The 24,831-nt window shown below is 42.1% G+C and overlaps 1 protein-coding gene across 2 annotated transcripts in view; it reads left to right on the forward strand.

Moving 5' to 3' along the window:
- NPHP4 (nephrocystin 4) overlaps positions 1 to 24,831 on the forward strand; it is a 331,710-nt gene that overhangs the window by 173,502 nt on the left and 133,377 nt on the right. For both annotated transcript variants that reach the window (XM_073561791.1, XM_073561792.1), the window contains 2 exons: positions 5,945 to 6,127; positions 7,894 to 8,032. In XM_073561791.1, the coding sequence (XP_073417892.1) occupies positions 5,945 to 6,127; positions 7,894 to 8,032 (322 nt within the window). The remainder of the gene's footprint in view (positions 1 to 5,944; positions 6,128 to 7,893; positions 8,033 to 24,831) is intronic.

Genomic DNA, 24,831 nt, shown 5'->3' on the forward strand with positions numbered 1-24,831 from the left:
GAGCTGCACTCACTATTCTGCTGGTGGAGTCACTGTGTACATACATTACTGATCCTGTACTGATCCTGAGTTACATCCTGTATTATACTCCAGAGCTGCACTCACTATTCTGCTGGTGCAGTCACTGTGTACATACATTACATTATTTATCCTTTACTGATCCTGAGTTACATCCTGTATTATATTAAACTAGCTGAAGAGCCCGGCGCTGCCCGGGCATAGTAACTAACTGTGGTTAGTTATAACAAATTATAATTATCCTCCATCCCATAGTCCCGTGCCCATATACCCATCATACATATCCACCATCCCATAGGCCCGTGCCCATATACCCATCATATATATCCTCCATCCCATAGTTGAGTACCCATAAACCCATCACACATCCTCCATCCCATAGTCCCATGCCCATATACCCATCATATATATCCTCCATCCCATAGTTGAGTACCCATATACCCATCACACATCCTCCATCCCATAGTCCCGTGCCCATATACCTATCATACATATCCTCCATCCCATAGTCGAGTGCCCATATACCCATCACACATCCTCCATCCCATAGTCCCGTGCCCATATACCCATCACACATCCTCCATCCCATAGTCCCGTGCCCTTTATACCCATCATACATATTCGCCATCCCATAGTCAAGTGCCCACATACCCATCACACATCCTTCATCTCATAGTCCCATGCCCATATACCCGTCATATATATCCTCCATCCCATAGTCCAGTGCCCATATACCTATCACACATCCTCCATCCCATAGGCCTGTGCCCATATACCCATCATACATATCCTCCATCCCATAGTCCAGTGCCCATATACCCATCACACATCCTCCATCCCATAGTCCCGTGCCCATATACCTATCATATATATCCTCCATCCCATAGTTGAGTACCCATATACCCATCACACATCCTCCATCCCATAGTCCCGTGCCCATATACCTATCATACATATTCGCCATCCCATAGTCAAGTGCCCATATACCCATCACACATCCTTCATCTCATAGTCCCATGCCCATATACCCGTCATACATATCCTCCATCCCATAGTCCAGTGCCCATATACCCATCACACATCCTCCATCCCATAGTCCAGTGCCCATATACCCATCACACATCCTCCATCCCATAGTCCCATGCCCATATACCCATCACACATCCTCCATCTCATAGTCCCATGCCCAAACACCCATCATACATATCCTCCATCCCACAGTCCAGTGCCCATATACCCATCACATATCCTCCATCCCATAGTCCAGTGCCCATATACCCATCACACATCCTCCATCCCATAGTCAACCATTATGACATCATAATGAGCGGCGGAGCTTGCAACCTATGATGACATCAGCGTCTCCATGGCAACCATTATGACATCATAATGAGGGGCGGGGCTTGACACATACACACTTTTTCCCCATTATGTAGATAGAGGCAAAATTGTTTGGTGAATTGGAACGTGCAGGGTTAAAATATCGCCTCACAACATAGCCTAGGACGCTCTCGGGGTCCAGACGTGTGACTGTGCCATATTTTGTGGCTGTAGCTGCGACGGTGAGGATGCCAATCCCGGACATACACACATACACACACATACAATTGAGCTTTATATATTAGTTTGCAAAATACTATGAGGATTCTGGTGTATTAGTGTAAGCTTGTAATATCTGAGAATTAGTCTGTATTGCTACATTTCCCCATGTCTTTCATGACTTGTACGTTACTTATTATGTGTTTTGTATCACTTTTTTTTTACTTTTCCTACAAGGAAGGTATGGCCCTGCCAACAATGGGTGAGATTTACTATTCCATGTGCCAAATTGTGCTGCTCATTTCTGGCACAAAGGAAGCCAACTAATAGGTTTAAAGTGAGACCGCTTAATCACACAACATAAACCAATCTTTCTCCTTCTAAGGCCGGGGTCACACTTGCGAGTGTGCTGGGAGAAACTCACACTAGTCTCTCGCATCAATACCCAGCACTGCCCCCGGCACTCAGGACCGGAGCGCTCAGCTGCATAGAAATACATGCAGCCGCACACTCCGGTCCCGAGTGCCGGCGGCAGTGCCGGGTATTGATTTGAGAGACTGCACGAGTTTCTCGCATCACACTCGTAAGTGTGACCCCGGCCTAAGAGTGTCTACGGATTAAATTCTAAGGCCCCGCTTTGTCAACGTGTTTAGCGTCAAACACTTTGAATAGTTGCAAAATTTTTGTGCAGTCCAAAGTTTTGCAAGTTTTCTCACCATTCCTGGCCAGCTCAGCCAAAGTGGGCGATGCATGGTCTGGATGCGGGTGTGTAACAATGCCCTCCCGACTAATTCATACCTTACACTACAGATCTTACTACAGTGCTTAACTAGAGATAGATTTCTGGTGAGGTGCACAACACTTGTAAGATGAGCCTGATTCATTAAGAGGTATTTTTCTGCTAGAGTTAGAAGTCCGGGGGCTTTTTTGGGGGTCCAGAGAAGCCTCAGCATGTGGGGAAACAAAAAAATAAATAAGTAAATAATTAAAAAATAATAACATAAAATAATGAATATATATATATATATATATATATATATAATATGTATATTATGTAATATATATAATAAATTGTGATGCAGTAACCTCTGTTACAGCTAGGGGGCGCTGTGTATGCGCTTCAGGATGCACTTGGAGGCATAATTATAATGTTAAATTATTGTAAACGGCCGGTATGTGTTGCAGGGGTTCTCTGCGCTGTAAGCCCAAAATGATATGGTTATGCTGGGACTTATAGTTTCACAAGTATTTGTGTATTACTTATAAGGATGACTTATAGCGTTAGTCAGAGATCTGGGCGCGAATTGACTAACCACACATGTACCTCCCATCCATGGGGGTGGTTACAACCATATAATGGTCCGGTCACATGGACAGAGTGTGTGTACCTGAATGGTTCAGGGTGCAAGGTCCTGGAAAGTCTGTGTTGAAAGATCCTGGGAGTAGGATCGGATTCCTGGAGCATGTGGTGACACCTTGGACGTTGTGGCCTGGGTGTTGGATAAGTGTCCTGAATAGCGCCCTGACAGGCCACATGTGTGTGCAGAGCATGGGACAGCCCCACACTAAGAAAGATGCTGTCCTGTTGAGGACCATGGACTGACAAGGAGTCAGCCTGTGGAGCAGGAGCTCCTGAGAGGTAACCCCGGGTATGGGGAAAGAACTATGTGCATTGAAAATGGTCAGTTACTGAACTGTGTGGTCACCCAGTGACTGGAGAGAGTCAGGCGTGACTAGTGAATGCTTGGTAAAGACACACGTGATAAAGTACTATGTGTAAGCCGGTGGTGTGAAAACTGGCTTAAGGTGCGGTCTATGACGTTTAAATAAACCGTATGGACTGTTTTGTGTGAAAAACCTATGCCTGACTACGTTAATCTGCTGCCAATCGAGTGTTCCCCAACACACATAGTAGGCGCTGCGCCACAATATCTATATAATTTATTGTTTTTGGCTCCGATCAGCTGTTCGATTCTGTAGCGGAAAATCTACAGCAGATCCGGTGGATTTCCCTGCAGCTTTTAAGTTGGATTTGGAATGCAATTTTTTTTTGCTGCCAAAAAAAGTGTCTAATGTCTCATTTTGGGACAGTTGCATTTAAATCCTTTTGCTCAATACTAGATATGACTGATGGAGGCAGCTTTATGAAACATGCTATGATGATTTAGAAATGCCGATCCGGTCCTGGTTTATCATTGGCCCCGTTGACCGTGTACAGCAAAGAACCAGGTAGCCACTGTGAAAGATCCAATCTGATGAGAAGGGAAGATCTGACACTCCCTAGGTTCATCCGTCTGATAATGAGGTTGTCCAGTCAAGCAATATGGAATTAAATCTCCCTGTTAAGAGGCCAGAGAGCGGCCCACCCCTCCGCCTGCTCCCTCTCTTCTTATATGTTACGGCCTCGGATTTGCAGCATTGGGATGACGGAGCGGCCTCCAGTTTGATGTAGATTGTTCTCTGTGGATGTGACGGGGTAATGTACAAATATGTGGCATAAATCGCACTAGATGAGACGCACTAGCAAATTCATTTCAAGAAGGAGACGTTAACATAATACATGAATATTACCTATAATGAGCATTACCGCTGCTTTCCCGCCATTTGTGGCAACGCTCATGGCACCCCTGCTATGTGTTCAGCACAAGGACTTGTCCAAAGCATAATTCTGTCTTTGTAATTGAAGTCAGCTCCAGAAATGTTACAAGTGTGATCTGTCTAAATAACAATGGGAGTTAAAGCGCGACTGTTCAGACCTCAGCAGGTCTCCCATAAAGTCTGTAGTGTGCTATTAGTCCTATTCCTATGAGAAATGATTGTATTTGGCCCCCAAAAATGAGAAGAAATGAGTCCTGAGGAAGTAAATAGTGAGTGATCTACATTGTCATGTGAATTGTAACTTGAAACATTTGGGGGGTCCCAGTGCATGATGTGTAACTGCAACCCCCTTCCATGTGCCATTAATAATGATGGGGTCTTCCTACGGGGAAGAATTGCTCTTGGGTACCCCCCGGGCACCAGGTCTAGTTTGAAACTACCCCTACCTTATGGGCTAATATTGAAGCCTATTCTCAAAGGGGTTATCCCACAAACTACATGCAAGGGCGCCAAAAGTCCCATGTGAATAAACTAGAAGTGCATGTGTGTGACCACTTAATTTAGTTCTGTAAACCTATGGGAGAAGTCAAATGTACAACTCCTGCAGTTGTACCCCCATCTACCATATTTTTCACTTATCCTCAGGATAGGTGATAAATGTTGTTAGTGAGATAACCCCCTTAAATGGAAAATATGCTATGCCTGTGGTGGAAGTGGTGACAACCTGCAGCTACCACTAGGGGGAGATCATTGCATGCAGACTTCTAGAATGTCAATACTAACTGTATATGTCTGTACACAGTAAGCTCCCCCTAGTGGAGGCTGTATAAATCTTTATACATTAAGCTTCCCCTAATGGTGGCTGTATACATCTATATACATTATGCTCCCCCTAATGATGGCGGGTTAAAATCTATATACAGTAAGCTCCCCTAGTGGTGGTGGTATAAATTCATATTCAGTGACTTCCCCCTGGTGGTGGCTATATAAATCCATATACTGTGAGCTGTCCCTGGTGGTGGCTGTATAAATCCATATACAGTGAGTTCTCCCAAGTGGTGGCTTTATAGGTCCATATACAATGTGCTCCCCCTGGTGGTGACTGTATAAATCTGTATTCAGAGAGCAGCTCCACCTAGTGGTGGATGTATAAATCCATATACAGTGAGTTCTCCCAAGTGGTGGCTTTATAGGTCCATATACAATGTGCTCCCCCTGGTGGTGACTGTATAAATCTGTATTTAGAGAGCAGCTCCACCTAGTGGTGGATGTATAAATCTATATACAGTGAGTTCCCCCAAGTGGTGGCTTTATAGATCCATATACAGTGTGCTCCCCCTGGTGGTGACTGTATAAATCTGTATACAGAGAACAGCTCCACCTAGTGGTGGATGTATAAATCCATATACTGTGAGTTCCCCCAAGTGGTGGTTGTATAAATGCAAATATTGTGAGTTACCCCAAGTGGTGGCTGTATAAATTTACAATGAGCCATGTTTTGTCAGTAGGCAGCCTGAATTATAATATTTAGAAGTTGAAAAAAACGATCTTCCCTATACAGATACACTCCTAAAATGGATTTGTGGACTTGCCTTTAACAATCCATGAAGTAGTACATGTGACCGTGGTCTCTGTGGGGGTTGAGGTCCATACTGTTCTACTATGTGGTCCTATGATTTCTGTATGCGTCCATAGCTATGCTGGAAAGATGGCGATGGTATTTGAGCTCCAGGAATGAGTATTGGGATATGGATCTGATCTCGTCATTTCTTATTTGCTTTCTTCCTAGGTGCCTTCTAATACAATGCTATCTAATGCATCTTATATGCGTATGATCCGATGGGCTTCCTGGAATCCTCTCCTGAACCCTGGATCTTCAGAGGTGACCTTACCCTTAAAAGGAGGACCTCACCCCAATCCTTGTAACAGCCTTGTCTATAAAGTACCTCCAAACAGCATGAGCTCCAGTGAGGTGAGAAATACACACTGCGTTTTTTACCACTCCCAACCACTTTATTACTTATGTAATGTATCATCTTATTTCTGTGTTAATCCACTTCTCCTCTTTATAAATATCCATCTATTGTAGGATACGTGTGACGATGAGGCTTAAAGAGGGTTGTTTTGAAAGCCTGGTTTCAAATACTATATTATATTTTATTAATTTCGAGCGCTTATAATTTTGCTATAAATATGTAGTTTTTGTGCCTGGTGTAAACGTCGCTTCTCTCCTGAATCCTGTGATGTTTTCATTTTGTTCCTGCTCCTCTCCATTCCTGAGATATGGCCCTTTCTTCCCTAGCCTTTTTAGCCAACTGGGTGAGAATTTCCTGGAAATGTCCACAGAGAAGAGTTGAGGACCACACCCACTTAGATAACAAGACTAGATTTATATCCAGGAATAGAGAGGAGCAGAAACAAAAGGAAACCAATGCCGGATTCAGGAGAACAGCGGCATTTACCTGTTATGAGCTCATTTTCTCCTTCACCTTTGATGTCCGATGAACTCCCTCTGCTGGTGAAAGGAGGTAGTGAAATTGATTTGGATGGGAAAAACCTGTCATCTGAACAGGTGGAGTGTGATTGGACATCCGGAATCTCTGAGTGGATATAAGGCCGCCGACGCCCTGCTGGGTTGCTGGTGATCCTCTCTGCTCTGAGCTCTGGCCTCCAGTTTAGTCCTGTCTACTAAAGCTAAGTTTTTGCTCTGCTATTGTTCATGAGATTTTGTCTGGTTTACTTAGTGTTTGTGTTCAGCCAGCCCTGGTTGTGACTGGCTGAACTCCATTTTTGTCTCTGATCAGTTGATCTCTTTGCTCTGTTTTCAGAATATACCTGAGTGCTGATATAGTGATTTTGAAGTCTAGTGACTTCAGGGCCTTTTCTATCAGACGTGTTGGACATTATTTTTGGCAGGGTTTTTGCGTGATTGCAGACAGTTGCTTTTCTTTCCTGTCCTATCTAGTTAGTGAGGGCCCCATCGTTTGCTCAGCCTGTCTTTCTGTCTGTGTTTGTGTTTTCATCTGTTTTCACCGTCAATACATGTTGGGGGCTGTCTATTGCTTTGGGGTCTGCTCTGGGGCAGTTTAGATTTCCCATTTCTTTCTTTAGGTTTATTTAGTTCTCCGGCTGTGAACGTGGTGTCTAGGACCACCGTAGGAACACCCCACGGCTACTGTTAGTTGTTCTGAATAGGATCATGGGTCTGCAATCCGCTAGCTACCACCCTCTCCGGTTTTCTGGACTTAGCTTGTATTTTTGTTTTTTCCTCCTCTGGTGACTCATTCATAACATTTACCCCTGGGAAAAAAAACAAACATATTTATGGCCAGTGACACTTATTTAATAGTAGGATCATATAGGGACCTCTTCTAGTAGCCAGAGTAGTTAGTTGTTACATGGAGACCACTGACTACTGTCCATGTAATCTTGGTTTTTGCAGAGTGGGGGATCCTCCTTTCCACTATATCTATTATACATATTACATCCTTATGCCAAGTGGCAGACAAACCCATTTAAAAATGGTTGATAAAAATATAGACCTACCATGTATATAATGTATATCTATAACGGCTGGACTCTACTACACCTGTACTAATGCAATGAAGGGCACATGAGGTCGGAGGCGCTATTAATTTGGGTCTCGTTTACAATCTTGTAGTTCCCCCTTATACGATATCCATTCCGGAACATCGTCCGAATGTGTAGTCCCATCTGAGGCTTTCCATTTCTTTTTAGGTGCAGCAGCTTGAAGCCGGTACTTTGTATTTTAACTTTAATGCTCCTTCACGACACCAGTTGGGCGATAGGGCCGAATCTGTCGAAAGTTTGCCCGAGGAGCTGCATCAGTCAAAGAAAAAAGGATCCACGGCGCATGGTAAGATGTGGTCAACTGAAGTGAACTTCCAGCCAAGATGGTTTTTTGCCATCAATATTTCGTTTAAAGGGGGTCACAAGTTTAAAAGTTATCCTCTATCCACCGGTCGTTAAGGGCTTAACCGCCGTGGTGCCCTCTGATCCCGAGAATTGGGGATGAAAAAATAGAAGGTCAATCACACGTACTACTGCTCCATTCATTAATGGGAGCGATGGGCGTAGCGCTCCGCTGATCTTCACCACTCCTATTAGAATGATCGACCTCCGCTCCATTCATCCTCCTTAATCACTTTTTTTATTTCTCCTATTTTGTCTTCTTACAATTAAAACTGAGAAATATGTAAAGAATTCTTCTAATTATTTCTAAGGAGCTCAGCCATGAACCCCACCTTTCTCCCTTCTGTTCTGTGTCTGGCCGTGAGAAGCCTCCCAGCTTGTCATGCTTTTTTTTGCTGCGCTTTTGGTCAATAAAACTAACTTTATTAAACATGTCCTGTAGACAATAAACAAAAAAATTGCACTCTGTAGTACTAAAGAATGTCAATATGAGATACATGAAATATATATAGCATCACTGCTTCTGGATAATATGAAAAAACTGAGACGCTTAGCACATAATTTGGCCAATTCATGCCTGCCCAGCAACCAACGATAAGGCGATCTCAAATCTGCTGGGTCCTAACGTGTCATACCTGTCAAAGACTGAAGTCTGAGTTCCTGGGTAGATGTGTATACCGCTCTTCAAAGTCTGATTTTATGGGTAGGTAGGATCCTGTTGCAATTAAAACCCACTACATTCTGAAGGGCGGAGTGCCACCTTGTTGTTGGTTGCTGGGCATACATGAATTGGCTAAATTATGTGCTTTTTTCTAGTATCCAGAAGCAGTATTGCTATTCTTATTTCATATATTTCATATTGACATGCTTTAGCACTACAGAGTGCAACTTTTTTGTTTATTGGAGGTAGCTGCTCCTAGTATGCACCTGTTCACATTAGCTTGGAAGTGCCAGTCAGTCTTTTTGTCATTTGTACTCTAGCCAAATCACACATGTAATCCGCACTCAAAAAAGCCACACAAAAAAAACAGCCAAAATGTAATAAAACTTGCCTTTTGAACTACAAAAGAGCAGGTTTTTGTTGAGAGCAAAAGAGCAGGTGATTTGTTGATACAGAATCTACATTAGAAGATTGTTCCATTTTTTATTTTACAATGCATGATTTTTATTTGCTGTAGTTGGAATACTCCTTTAATTTTCTGTTATTTTTTTACTTTGGCAGCTCATCACTCTTTTTGCACTCTAATTTAATCGGCCGCTGCTTCTTTTTTTTTTTTTTTTTTCTTTTCTTCCATTTTTTCCTTATGTTTCATCTTGCCGGCAGAAGTTAATGGAGAGAGTTTAGAAGTTTGATAGCAACATTATTGAACAGATGGCGCAGCTTCATTTCAGAATGACCCATGATTCTCCTGTGCATTTGGTTAATTGATATGTCATGTCAGCCGTTGTATAGGCAATTTATTGTGAAGTTAGCTTGGAGAAACTTGTGAAAGTCAAAACTTATCAGTTACTTGCCGGTCGTTTTGCTTTTTTTTATTTATTTACTTTTTTAACTTGCTTTTGCTACCTTTTGTTTCTTTTTAAGAAATTAGACCCTAATTGAAACTATGTTTTTTGTAAACTAAAGACCCGATGAAAACTGAAATAAGGAGCTGCACAGTCATTAATCTCTGCTGTCGTGCTATGAAAAGTTGTGGAAAGAGAAATTTTGTGGTCACGCAGCAATTTATTTATTATTTTTTAATTATAAGAACAATTTATCCTTATTTGCTTCCAATTAAAAATAACTAGAATTATTTCCAACAATCTGTAATGTAATGTTCTGCCACCAGAGGGCAGTGTGCCCCTTCGAATAGACGTCTACGGCGCGTTTCGCTGGGACTTGACTGCGAAACTTTAGTCATTTTTTTTAATACAGACGTGGATAGTTGAACACTCCTGAACATAAAGACCCAAAAATAAAAGATCTCCACGTGTGTTCATGCAAAAGAGTACAGCTCCATGTGAAATGATTTGTGCCAGCAGTCATGCAAGTTTTAGGAGGGGATATTGAAAGCTAGAAGACTTTCAGAGTTCATCCACTGAGAATTTTTTTTTAACCCCGTCATGTAGCAGGGGATCTATATGTAGCTCATTTTGCTTGAATTGATGGTAGAATTTGGAATTTATTTCTTTGCACTAGTTACAGTGATGACCTGCAGTTACCCCCATCCACCATTGTACTCATTCCCAAACTTAATTGTGGGGAGAGGGGGGGTATATGGCTTAATTCCTATTGCGCTGTGATAGCCCTCTCTTATCAAGCCAAGTCAACTTGATGGAGAGGTTTAATTACTGGCAATGGAGGTTGCATGTTATGGCTCAGCATGTTATGACACCGCATGTACGGCGCAGCTTTGTCCCATAGGAATGGCTGGACTACATGGCACCCTCCATTTCTGGAATAAACACTGAGCAGAAGAAGTGATACTAAGGGCTATGAGATAAATAGTACCATTCACAATTAATACTACTACGTAGTGCTCTAATAATACTACTATACAGTGCCAGAACAGTTAATGTTTGTAGCCAGAGAAGAAGGTTAAAGCAGATGTGGTGATGGTCTTTGGGAGAGACACCCCTCTTGTGCAACCTTTAAGCAGCTTCTAAAGGGTTGCATCATATCATTTATTAAAGGGGGTGTCTGCTTTCATAAAAAAAATTACTCCCAGTTAATTCTTTGAAATTAACCAATACTTCCCTTTTGAAGCCACTTCTACTTAAGCACCACCTTTTTGCTGCTCCCTGACGGGTTTTATTATAGCTGTGATGTCCCATCTATAACATGTGACTGTTTCAGCCAATCGCTAACTAACCAGTGATGCTGAGGCCAGTGATTGGCGGCAGCGGTCACGTGTAGTAGACAGAACGTCTCTTTTCCAACGTGCTAATCAATGACTGTTGAGCAGCGGAGCGTGGCGCTGGAACGGTAGGGGATAAATCAGGTAAGGGATGCTAATTGATTGATTTTTAAATCATTGCCAGCCTTTTTATGAAAATGGACAACCCCTTTAAATTTCTGATAAGGGAAGTTTATTAGTAGGGGAGGAGTTTACACCAGCAGTTATAATGGCACGAATAAGGACTGCAGTGACCTCTGATAGACCCCATTGTATTATAGTGGAGTGTACTTGGTTTTGGAGAGATGTGGTCAACTTAAAAAGAAATGTGAACACAGTCCAAAGCTGCTCATATCAGATAGTATCACAGTAGCTCAGGTGACTGCAGATTACAGTGATGTCACAGGAGATCAGGTGTCCGTAGATTATAGTAATGTCACAGGAGATCAGGTGACTACAGATTATAGTGATGTCACAGGAGTGCAGGTGACTACAGATTATAGTGATATCACAGGAGCTCAGGTGACTGCAGATTATAGTGATGTCACAGGATCTCAGGTGACTGCAGATTATAGTGATGTCACAGGAGCTCAGATGACTGCAAATTATAGTGATGTCATAGGAGCTCAGGTGTCTGCAGATTATAGTGATGTCACAGGAGCTCACGTGCCTGCAGATTATAGTAATGTCACAGGAGATCAGGTGACTACAGATTATAGTGATGTCACAGGAGTGCAGGTGACTACAGATTATAGTGATATCACAGGAGCTCAGGTGACTGCAGATTATAGTGATGTCACAGGATCTCAGGTGACTGCAGATTATAGTGATGTCACAGGAGCTCAGATGACTGCAAATTATAGTGATGTCATAGGAGCTCAGGTGTCTGCAGATTATAGTGATGTCACAGGAGCTCACGTGTCTGCAGATTATAGTGATGTCACAGGTGATCAGGTGACTACAGATTATAGTGATCTCACAGGAGCTCAGGTGTCTGCAGATTATAGTGATGTCATAGGAGCTCAGGTGACTACAGATTATAGTGATGTCACAGGAACCCAGGTGACTGCAGATTATAGTGATGTCACAGGTGCTCAGGTGTCTGTAGATTATAGTGATGTCACAGGTGCTCAGGTGTCTGTAGATTATAGTGATGTCACAGGAGCTCAGGTGTCTGCAGATTATAGTGATGTCACAGGAGATAAAGTGACTACAGATTATAGTGATGTCACAGGAGCTCAGGTGTCTGCAGATTATAGTGATGTCACAGGACCTCACGTGACTGCAGATTATAGTGATGTCACAGGAGATCAGGTCACTACAGATTATAGTGATGTCACAGGAGACCAGGTGACTACAGATTATAGTGATGTCACAGGAGATCAGGTGACTACAGATTATAGTGATGTCACAGGAGATCAAGTGATTATAGTGATGTCACAGGAGATCAGGTGACTACAGATTTTAGTGATGTCACAGGAGATCAGGTGACTACAGATTATAGTGCTGTCACAGGAGCTCAGGTGTCTGCAGATTATAGTGATGTCAGAGGAGATCAAGTGACTACAGATTATAGTGATGTCACAGGAGATCAGGTGACTACAGATTATAGTCATAGTTATGTCAAAGAAGAACAGGTGACTACAGATTATAGGGATGTCACAGGAACCCAGGTGTCTGTAGATTATAGTGATGTCACAGAAGATCAGGTGACTACAGATTATAGTGATGTCACAGGAGATCAGGTCTCCATAGATTATAGTGATGTCACAGGAGATCAGGTGACTACAGATTATAGTGATATCACAGGAGCTCAGGTGACTGCAGATTATAGTGATGTCACAGGATCTCAGGTGACTGCAGATTATAGTGATGTCACAGGAGCTCAGATGACTGCAGATTATAGTGATGTCACAGGAGATCAGGCGACTACAGATTATAATGATGTCACAGTAGATCAGGTGACTACAGATTTTAGTGATGTCACAGGAGGTCACGTGACTACAGATTATAGTGATGTCACAGGATCTCAGGTGTCTGCAGATTATAGTGATGTCACAGGAGCTCAGGTGTTTGCAGGTTATAGTGATGTCACAAGAGATAAAGTGACTACAGATTATAGTGATGTCACAGGAGCTCAGGTGTCTGCAGATTATAGTGATGTCACAGGAGATCAGGTGACTGTAGATTATAGTGATGTCACAGGAGATCAGGTGTCCGTAGATTATAGTGATGTCACAGGAGATCAGGTGTCCGTAGATTATAGTGATGTCACAGGAGATCAGGTGACTGCAGATTATAGTGATGTCATGACTTTTTTTGTCTATAAATTGTTTTAGTATTGGACTTTCTGTATGATTAGATATGAGATTTGAAGAAATTTCCTTGTCTGATATCTCTGTTCTTAATATGGTCTCCAGTTAGCAGTCATTGTGTGCGGTGTGATTGTGAGTGATGGGAGGAGCGGGATTATCACTTGGTCCTGGCAGCGGGATGCCTGTGGCTTGGAGCGCTGCTCTGGAGTCCTGTCGTGGGAATTGCCTCGGTGTGGTGGCTATATCTAGGGGGAATGCTTAACGACAGTCTGCTTCCATTTCTTGTATGTGAGTTTAGTGTTGGATCACTCCCAGCAGATACTTTGTAATAATAATCTTTATTTATATAGTGCCAACATATTCCGCAGCGCTTTGCTTTATAAGAGAAGTGTAGAATAAGGGAACCAGATTCCTCATTACTGTTAGACTAGTCTCTCAATAAACTATCACAGTGCAACCTGTTCAGTCCTGGCTCCCACCTGCTCCTCTCTTCACATCGTCTCCATCCACATCTCTTGCTCTCTTCTCTTTTTCTTCCCTTTCCCTACTTACAGAATACAGATTTTCCCTTAGGCCGAGGGTCACACTGTGTTATAGCAGTCCGTTAGACGGACTACGTTACACCGTGGCATAACGCGGTGTAACGCAGTCCGTTAACGCTGCCATTAAGCCCCATTATTGGGCGCATCGCGACACATGCCGTAAAGCGGCATGCGCTCGCGATGTGCCGGCATTCAGTTACGGAGCCTCGGACGTGGGCTGCAGCGTCTGAGGCTCCGTCACCGCTAGAGTAAATGAAGCATCTGCGCTAGCGATATAGCATAACGCGATCGCGTTATGCTATATAGCGTTAACGCAGCCCGTCAACGCTATGTCTAATGCAGTATGAACCTGGCCTTATAAAGTTGGGAGACCTGTTTTGAGATTTTTTTCCACAACAGGGAGCTCTTCTCAATCAAGTCAATGAATGTTCAACTTTTGAGGGGTGATTTTTGGTTAGCTTACTGTTTTATCACGTTTACATTCCCTGCCTTCTGAAAAATGTTATATACTGTGCAGCCCTTTATTTGGAATATGTTTTAAAAGGTTTTTATAAATGTATTTTTAAACCTTTCTGATCGTTTTTTCTTTAATTTTCCACTTTTTTTATATTTACTGTAATAAAAAAAATTCCAAAATCTTGCAGTTTTCACATTAGACACTAGGCCTAATATTAACCTCATACTGTTACTCTACCTTATACTGTTCTGTACCAAAGACTTTTCAGCTGTCTCATTATCATCACAGACAGGATGGCAATGAAAGGTAACACCTCTATACAAAGCTGGTAACTAAGGAGCCACTATACACAATAGGTGGTGTCACAGCTCACCTCCCCCCCCTCCCTTCACAAGAACCTTTGTCCATGCATATTAAATGATGCAGCACAATTTGAGAGAGTTCTATTTGATCTGTTGCTGCTAATGTCCGGGTGCCAGATAGAAAGTGCAAGTAAAATATTACGTCTAGTTATGAATGTGAAAGTTACAAGTTGATTTTTATTTTTAATATAGATAGTGATGTAAAAATATATTAAATAAAAGAAAAAAACATGAACCCTTGAGCACTTAAGAAATTTTGAAAATATTGGGATGATCACAGAACCATCAAAAGTTTGGTCACAAATAGTAAACAAGGTCACAGAAAAGTTGAGGAAAAAAAAAGGCACATTAATTGTCAAAGATTTGAGAGAATCACATGTGAAGCAACCATGAAGCCATTATCCTCCACTGCTGTCATATTCCAAAACTGTGACCTCCTTGGAGGCCCAGAAGTACAAGGTGTTCAGTGTTCTGAGACACGGCCAAGGTAAGGGAGGTTGAAACCCAACCACCACTAAATAGACACCTAAACCTCAAGACTGGGCCAAGAAATATCAGAAGACAGATTTTTCAAAGGTTTTATGGACTGATGAGATGAGTGGCTCTTGATGGAGCAGATGGAAGGGCCATTGTTGGATCAGTAATGGGCACAGACCTCCACTTCGCACTCAGACACAGCAAGGTGGTGATGGGAACTGCTATGGGCTGGGATTATTAAAGATGATTTACTGTAGTTGGACCCTTTTGAGTTGAAGATGGACTCAAAATCAAATCCCAAACCTACTGTCGGTTTTTAGAGGACACATTCATCAAGCAGTGGGACAGGATAAAGTCTGTATCTTTCAAAACACCCTGATTTTTCTGCAGGACAAGGCTCCATCTCAGCATCAAAGTCTCCACTGCTCGACTGCCAGTAATGGCCCTAATGATGAAAGTATAATGACACGTTCACTTACGAACTGGATCTAAACCCTAGTGAGAACTTGTGGACCCTTCTTAAATGCGAGATTTATGATGAAGGAAAACAGTCGCTTCGATCAGTGGCTGGGAGGCTGTGATTGGTGCTGCCCAAAAAGTTGATCAAGAAACTGACAAGACTCTATGGATGGAGTTTATGACGGTCATTGAAAAGAAGGGTGGCTATATTGGTCACTGATATCTTTTTGGGAAATGTCAGATATGTAGTTTTGTACATTTTCAGCTTTTTGGTTATTATTCTTACTTTAACAGATGAAAAAACACAATTGAGGCTGGTTTCACATTTGCGTTTTTTAGCGCTGGAAAAAAACGCACACCTGCGCATGCGTTTTTTCCCCTATATTTAACATGGGTGCGCATACCTGCGCGCTGGTAAGCGCATGTATGCGATTTTCATGTGCTGCGTTTTTTTGGGGTGTGCGTTGGGATTTTCCAGACGCAGCATGTTGCATTTTTTGGCCCTGCAAAAAAGCGCATGCGCACTTATGCGCACGTTTTGCGCTAAAAATGGCCATTATAGCCTATGGATGCGCATATGTGCGCACTGGCATGCTCATGTATGCGTTTTTTTGCATATGCGTTTTTTTTTTTAAACCATGGAATTTAGGGGTTTGGGTTAGAGTTAGGGTTAGTTAAGGGGGTTTAGGGTTAGGGTTATGGTCAGGGTCAGGGTTAGGGTTGGGGTTTGGGTCAGGGTTAGGGTTAAGTATGGTTTTGTTAAGGATTAGGGTCATGGTTAGGGTCAGGATTAGGGTTAAGTATGGTTTTGTTAAGGGTTAGGGTCAGGGTTAGGGTTAGGGTTAGGGTCAGGGTTAGGGTTAGGGTCAGGGTTAGGGTCAGGATTAGGGTTAAGTATGGTTTTGTTAAGGATTAGGGTCAGGGTTAGGGTCAGGATTAGGGTTAAGTATGGTTTTGTTAAGGGTTAGGGTCAGGGTTAGGGTCAGGGTTAGGGTCAGGGTTAGGGTTAGGGTCAGGGTTAGGGTTAAGTATGGTTTTGTTAAGGATTAGGGTCAGGGTTAGGGTCAGGATTAGGGTTAAGTATGGTTTTGTTAAGGGTTAGGGTCAGGGTTAGGGTTAGGGTCAGGATTAGGGTTAAGTATGGTTTGGTTAAGGGTTAGGGTCAGGGTTAGGGTTAGGGTCAGGGTTAGGGTTAAGTATGGTTTTGTTAAGGGTTAGGGTCAGGGTTAGGGTTAGGGTTAGGGTTAGGGTCAGGGTTAGGGTTAGTAAAGTCATGGTTTGGGTAGTGTGAGGGGCCACCTAAAAATGTTGGAAAAAAACGCAAACGCGGTAAAAACGCGCTAAAAACGCATACAAACGCATAAAAACGCTGCGTTTTTTTCATGCATGCTCATAAAAATGCTTGAAAAAAACGCAGCAGTTGTATGCTTATGTATGCGTTTTTTCAATGCGTTTTTTTGCGGGAAAAACGCGCTGCAAAAAAAAGCAAGTGTGAAACTAGCCTGAGATGGGAAAATTACAATTTTTCGTTTAGTTGTCCAATGATTCTGTACACAAAAAGATATTCTAAGAAAGACAAAACCTCATTTTTACTTTCTTAAATATTCAGGTTTATTAACCTTTTTGATTGACTGACAGCTCTGGAGTTTTTCAGTACTAAAACTAGTCATCAAAAATACAAATTTGCTTAAAGTGGTTGACTACTACTAGGACAACCCCATCTTGAATGAAATGATCGGCCACAATAAAATTGAAAAACATATACTCACCTTCCGTGTTGTCACCGTTCCCGCGGTGTCGACAGTTGCTCCCCTGGTGGCTCTTGTGTTTTTGTTGTGACATGTGACCTTGGCGAACAATCAGCGCTGGCGTCACTGTCCCCACCTACGTATGGATTGAACATGATGAGGATGTCCAGGCTGCAGCTGATCCCTGACTTCCTCTTCATGTTCAGTCTGTGCATAGCTGATTGGGCGCCGGGGTCGCGTGTCACAACACCGCACGAGAGCCCACGGGGCAGCGACTGTCGACACCGTGGGAACGGCGACAGCATAGGAGGTGAGTATAGGTTTTTTATTTTATCGGGACCAAACATTTTGTTCAAGAAGGGGTTGTCCTAGTAGTGGACAACCCCTTTAATAATTGTGCACACAACGTAGTGTCATAGAAGAGCAACCCTTCTGCTACTTGGTTTTAGCCCCAATTCTTGGCAACCATTTTTTTTAATGGAGTTGCACTTGAATTGACAAAATTCTGAATGTTTGAAACCTACACGAAAGGGAACTTAATGAGGTTTTCCGACAGTAATTTTTTAATTTTTTTTGCTATGGATTGTTTAAAACTCAGAGCTGCCTGCCCTGGATCTGCAGGGGTGCTGGAAGGTGCATATACAGTACATCTCTGTATTATTTTTAATCAATTGACTAAAACCGAAAAACAAAACATTTTTTACTGTCCGACAACCCCATTAAGAACTTATTGCCCACTGTTGTAATTTTGCATTAAATAGTCTGCAGTTAGTGCCAAAGACCTATGACACAAGCAACCACATTTTTATAACTTATACTAATGGCTTTAGTTTATATCCTTTTAAATAACTATTAAAATAATTACTCCGAAATAAAAGCAAAATGGCGCTACTTCTCTGGATGCATGCGACTCCTGAACTCATAATCCTAGTAATAAAATGTTTGATGCCCTTATACCATTTAGGCATGGTGATATTGGCCATTAACATTAAAGAGCTCCAATCGACTATGCAGAAATTATTCACTGTCCTGTTTAAGCAAACTAACAAAGAAGGGGAAAGAATTAGCCCTAATGTGATGGTTCTTTCCATGTATAGCACCATATTATTGGCAATAATTGTCCTTCTTACATGGACCGGTGGGCTGCTTATCACTATGATTTTTTTACTGCCATAAAGAATCCAATTAATCGAGGGTAGGGTTGTGACATTGGAAACTCAGCTCTGCCTTTCAGTGATCGTTGAGCTTGACCTAGGACGCAGGGACCACCGTATTATCTGCCATGCATTTTTGGCGATCTTCACTCAGTCTTATGGTTGATCTCTTTGGCTCTGAACTATCCATGCTCTCACATTTCCGAAGCCAAATGTTAGTGAAGCTATTATAGCCAATTTGAGGTCTTCCAAGATTGATCATAAAATTCCCATAAATGGAGTTTATGAGGCTTGTAATCTCTCTGATGCAAATATTATCACCTCCTGAAAGCCAAAGCCAGCTTTCTAGCAGCAATTTTTTTTTCTTAGATGCTGTGAATGGTAGTTTTACTTGTGTAGTTATCCTTAGCCTAATAAAAGCAATGCAAATAAGAGAAACTAACACTGATACCTAATATTGGAGGTGGAATTGTACCCTTTAAAGGTCTGATCAGAAGGTCAGAAGATGTGCCTCCTACATCACTGACATCCTAAGGTTTTTCTTGTTTTTTTCTTAGGACTCAAGGCTATAAACAAATCAAAACATAGCATAACATTATGGAAACCTTCTAGTGCTGGTTTACACCTCCACACTCTAACTTCTTGGGACAGAGAATTTAATTTTTCCCCTTTTTCCTTTTTATTATTCTTTAATTAAATCTCAAACCCTTGTGGTTCACATTCCAGATTTTCACCAGCCATTAAGAAAGGTAGAGTAGACAACCGAAAATGGTCAACCTCTCTGGGACAGTGTGGAAGTATATGATCGTTACACTTAAAGGAGTTCTCCTGTATTTTACTAAAAGTCTGTAGACACTCTATGTAGCTGCAAACTTCTGAATCTGCACCACATGCTGTCAGGATTCTCCGGTGTCAGTGGCGAGAGCAGGCGGTCATGTCATTGCAAGTATGCGATTTCCATACTACCGGCCACATTCCGACTAGATGTGCGACGCCTTGTGAATTGAGCGAGGTCACGCATGTCTAGTTGGAATGTGGCTGGAATTATGGAGATTGCATGATTTTAGTGACATGCCCGCCTGCTCTCGCCATTGACACCTGAAAATTTCCACAGGATGCAGTACTTATTCAGAAGTTTACAGTTACATGGAGTGAAAAACGACGAAAACATTTGAAAAACTGAAGTTGTAAATGAACCCTTAGGCTGGTGGCCCACTGAAGAGCAACCTCCCTTATTAAAGAGAAGGTGCTTAGCTATCTTTTTGTGACCTGGTGCTTCTGGTTCAGTCAGTTGTCTTACAGCCAGACACAGGAGGAGCACGCTAGTGCTCGCACGTGCTCAGTAGGTGAGCTGCTGGAAACTCCGGCGCACACACCAGGAAGGGACAATAGCACATCGGGGAACCACGCCGTGGGGCCGGGACAGTGAGTAAGCTGGCATCCCTGCATGGAGGAAGAAGGGGACACCATACAGGGGTGCTGGCCATTGCGCTACCCTTGTCGCCATGTCAAAAGTGGCCAGTGTTTGCTTTTATTTTATTTTTGCTGGTATTTTTTAATTTAATTTTTTTTAAATCCATTATACGCTTTCTAGACATAGACCTTTTTATTTTATAAAAGATTTTATGGTCAATGGGGCGTTGCTCGCAGTCAAGTAATGAAGAGTAGTCTAAAGACATGGCCCCCATAAAATCCTGTGAGCCACACCTCCTTGGTAGAGGCCAGAAAAAGTAGCACTAAATAAAACGGGCCCATAACTATTGAATCATAGGGCAGATTTAAATGAAATAAGAAAAGAAATGTAATCCTCAGGGGCGCTGCATGAATAAAATGAGCAAAACCTTGAAACCTTTGACCTGCTGATGTAATCTCGTTAATTATGGTCTGCGCTAATAGGTATATCAGGATTGTAGGAACATTATATGAGCACCATTGAGTTTGCTGGTTCACAAAATTCCATTGTCTTGTCCTCTACAAGAGTATTCTCTTTTTCTTCTTTCCTCATTTTTCATCATCTTTGCTTGGATTCATCAGAACAAATCAAGTGCAGAACAAATTATGCACTTTGTAAGAAAATGCAAAAAAAAAGATGGTATTAAGAAATATATATTTGTATTTAACAAAGTAAAATGAATGAGAACAATCATTTTACCGATAGAGAAAGTGATTGCCTTTTAGTGATTTGAATTAGGGTTTCGAAAAGGAGCGAATTATCTAAAATAGCGCTTTACAGCCGACAGTGTCGTGGATCAATGGCATTTAAACCTAAAATGACCTTGAGATGGAATAATCAGGACTGTTTCATTCAGCATCAAAGAAAGAAAAGAAAATGAAAATTCTTGTAGCATTGACCTATTCATGGCTGCACGGATAGGGTTATAAATTACCTTTTAAGTCAATTCTGCCTTTGACAAACTTCACTAAAATAATGTATGATACAGTACACTCCAGACAATCATCAAAAATGCAATAGGCTCTCCTCGCTTATCTGTGCCTCAGTACCCAGATGGCATTTTACCAACACCTGTGACAGCACCACCTGAGAGGAGATCTGCCCATCTAGGACAGGAAACCTACTGAATAAAAGGACAGAACTTCTCCCCCATATCAGTTGGTTTCCTATCCTTGATGGGGAAACTGCACAGAATGTCTGGTGCTGAACGTAGAAAAGAAGTCTCCTACCCAGGTCGCCTAGCCGAACGTGTGACGTCTGCTGAGCCGGTGTTCGGGGCTTGGAGGCGCTGCAGCGGGTCCATTGAGGTTTTCGCTGGAATAGGCAGAATCAAGAAGAAGAAGCAGATGGAGCAGAAAAGTCCTTAGCCCTCCAAGAAAGTGACAAACGTACAAAGGGTAAGAAGTATGTCATCGGATTCCTCTTCCTCACATGGGAATCAAGGTGGTCACCTGTGCTTTCCCGTAGGAGATACGGATCAATTAGTCAAGGCGGTTAGGTCCACCATCGGCATTAAAGAGGTGAAAGCACATAGATCAGCACAAGATATTTGGTTCGGAGTATTGGAGCAGAAAAAATAAAAAGAAAAATTACGGTGAATGAAAAAACACTGGCTCTTATTAAGTAGGAATGGAAGAGACCAGAGAGGAAGGGTTCGCTGTCCTCATCATTAAAAAGGAAATATCCCTTTGAGCAGCAGGATGCAGCCATATGAGATAAAGTGCCAAAAATAGATGGAGCGGTGGCCAAGTCATCAAAAAAATCTTCATTGCCGTTTGAAGATATGGAAGTACTTAAAGATCCCTTAGATAAAAAAGATGATAGCTACTTAAACAATATATGGGAATCCTCGGCAGGAGCGCTAAAACTAGCTATAGCTTCGACATTCACATCCAGGTCCATGATGGTCTGGCTTGATAAATTGGAAAGTCTGTTAAGGAATAAGGCCACAAAGAAAGACATCTTGGCTGATATCCTGTTAATGCAGAAAGCAGCAGCGTTCCTGGCACATGCATCAGCATATTATGCGAGATTGGTGGCTAGATCGTCAGTTTTTTTCAAATTAGGCTTGAAGAGCCCTGTTACTTAAAAGCTCTCCTGTTAATATGCAGTCAAAATCCAGATTATGTTCCATTCCATATGAAGGAGAGTATCTCTTTGGACCCACCCTTGATGACATCCTACACAAAGCCTGTGATAGTAAAAAAAACAAAACATGTCTTCCTAATTGGTCCATCCTTTTGTATAGGAGGGCCTTTCAAAGGAGAAGATATAGTCGTAGAAGACCTTTGAAAGATCAGGGGAAAGGGGAGGACAGTCGAAAGAAACAAGAGGGTCCCTCCTCAGAGAATAGAAAGCCTTTCCAGTGATGCTATTCCCCTGGTGTGGGGAAGACTTTCCCTCTTCCTCCCTACCTGGGCGAGAATCTCGTAGAGCATATAGATTCTCAAATTGATAGTTGGGCCTGAGACTGGAGTTCTTGGCTGTTCCTCCATGGACCTTTCTGGTAATGCCCCTCAGAGATCTGGGGAGGAGCAGTTAGCCCTAGAAACTGAAGTCCAGGAATCGATAAAAAAAATCATTCTTTTAGAGGTTCCAGGAAGAAGTAGAAGGGTTTATTCTCTTTTCCTAATAAAAAGAAAACCTGACGACGCTTTCAGGACTATCAAAACCCGACCTTTCAAGATGGAATCTATAAAATCCACCATAAAACTACTGTTTTCGGCTGTTATATGATTGTTCTGGACCTAAAGGATACATATTATCTTGTTCCAATCCACCCGGAAGATCAGAAATTCCTAAGAGTGCCTCTAGTCATTAGTGGAAGGATTAGGCATTTTCAGTTCAAGACCCTTCCCTTTTGTTTATCAATGGGTCTGCAAATTTTTACTAAAGTGGTAGCAGAAATGACAGCTCATCTATGGGAACAGAACATCCTTGTAATTCTATACTTGGACAGTTTCTTGATTATAGGCAAGACGGTCGATCACTGCAATTCTCAATTAGAATGTGTCAGAATAACCTTAACAAATCTGGGTTGGTCTCATATCAGGTGCTAAAAGCAATAAAGAATGCCAACATGAAGGTCATGTCATGTCATGTCATTGCTGGGGTCTCTGACCTCTTGCATTGCAGCTTTCCTGTGGGCTAAGTTGCACATAAGAAAACTTCAACGGGACATTTTGATAAGGGAAAAGGCGATAAGAAGACATAATGAAGGAAGAGTAATGGATGTGTGGCTGAAAATTTTTTTTACATTAGATTTTGTTATAAAATATTAAAATTACTGAAGCTATTAGTGAGGGGTGCATTTATCTCCCTCCTCCTCCTCGCACACAGATTTGCAGTAAGGAAGCAAATAGCTGACAGTCTGAGTCTCATAGAGATGGACTGGTACAATGGACGTAAAGGAGTAGGAAATTGGGTATGGGTGTGAAGTGACCATCCTAATTAAAATGCAGGCAGCTCCGTTTGAACCAAAAGACCTGTCTTATCAACGAGAATATCTATTGTGCGTGGACAAAGATATATAGATTAGACAGGTAATTTAAGGCAGGGAAGGTCTCTTCAGAGGGCTGGATAACAAAGGTACATGTGTTTACACATAGAGAGGTGACAGAGCCTCTTTTGTCCCCTGGAAATACTTTGTCCCTTCAGGAGAAATGCTATACATTGACCCCAGGCATATGTCTCAGAAAGAACGTCAGAAATATTGGAGTCCGTATAGATCTGATGGTGATGGAACATACATTTTCAGCTTCAGGACGAATCAGGGAAGAAGATGCATGTTTTTTCCTAAATTTAACCCCACAAATCAATAGTGGGCAGATCGCTGACAATAGCCATGTCATGTTTGGTCTCTGAGGAATGGTAAAATCCCAATAAAAAATGTCAGCTGTCTCGAACCTCTGCAGTCATCATGAATGAAGTAATCGCATAAGTTGGGAATTTCATAAAATCCTGAAGGGCTGAGGATATCCCACAACCCATCCCAGGAGAGGTGCTCACGGGAGTGGGAGGGGTGTGGGAGTAACTCAGGTGCTGATAAAAGGTCAAGACACATTATGATCTAGGTTCATGTAGAGAGATACATATCAGTGTATGTATAATTCCCTTTCGCTGGGCGTTGTTCAATCGAAGCGCTCTCCTTTGCTAGGTTGTGATATCTGTGATCAATGTAGTAAGTTTCTTTTGTTTTATCCGTATTATTTTATATAACTGTATATGCTGTACTGCATAATTTTTTTTTTAAACACTGCCTATCATTTGGATTAAATATAAAATGTAAGAGTTCTGTTCCTTTTGTCCTCTAACCCGCACCTTAGAAACCATACACTGCCAGAACCAAGCCTCCAGTCAGCCTGTATAAAACACGACTGGTTGTGGCAGCGAGTAGTCTGGGGTTATTGTGGAGTTTGCAGTGACTGTACTTTAGACATGTCCTTCTTGTTCGGAATCTCCCTGATAATCTGATCTTGGGGTAGTCTGGTGCTGGCTTCTGCAGTGATCAGGTGTGTAAAGGAATCTGGCAGCAGGCTTTCAATTTCTCTACAGCACCACCACAGGACAAATTAAGCATTACATTGCTCCCATTCAAACCTATGGGTTGTTTATGTAATAAAGGGTTGTCGGGAGAGAAAGTTGTACTTTAAAACAATTCTGCTGTTACATAATTATGTTTTAATGGGGCATTTAACAAAAAGTTGTCCCTGGAACCTTTGTAAAGGGAAGCCTAAAAGGGTATTCCCACAATTGAAAGATAAAAGTGAGATAGGAAATAACTTGCTGGCCCTCAGCAACCTTAAGAACGGGGCCCTCAAGAGCCTAGTTTTGAATGGTGCTGAGGGACGCATGCTCGACCTCTGTTTTATTCATTGTCTATGAGACTGCCAGAGAA

The sequence above is a fragment of the Dendrobates tinctorius genome, unplaced genomic scaffold (genome assembly GCF_039654945.1).
Source record: "Dendrobates tinctorius isolate UK_male_01 unplaced genomic scaffold, ASM3965494v1 ptg000326l, whole genome shotgun sequence".
Lineage (NCBI taxonomy): Eukaryota > Metazoa > Chordata > Amphibia > Anura > Dendrobatidae > Dendrobates > Dendrobates tinctorius.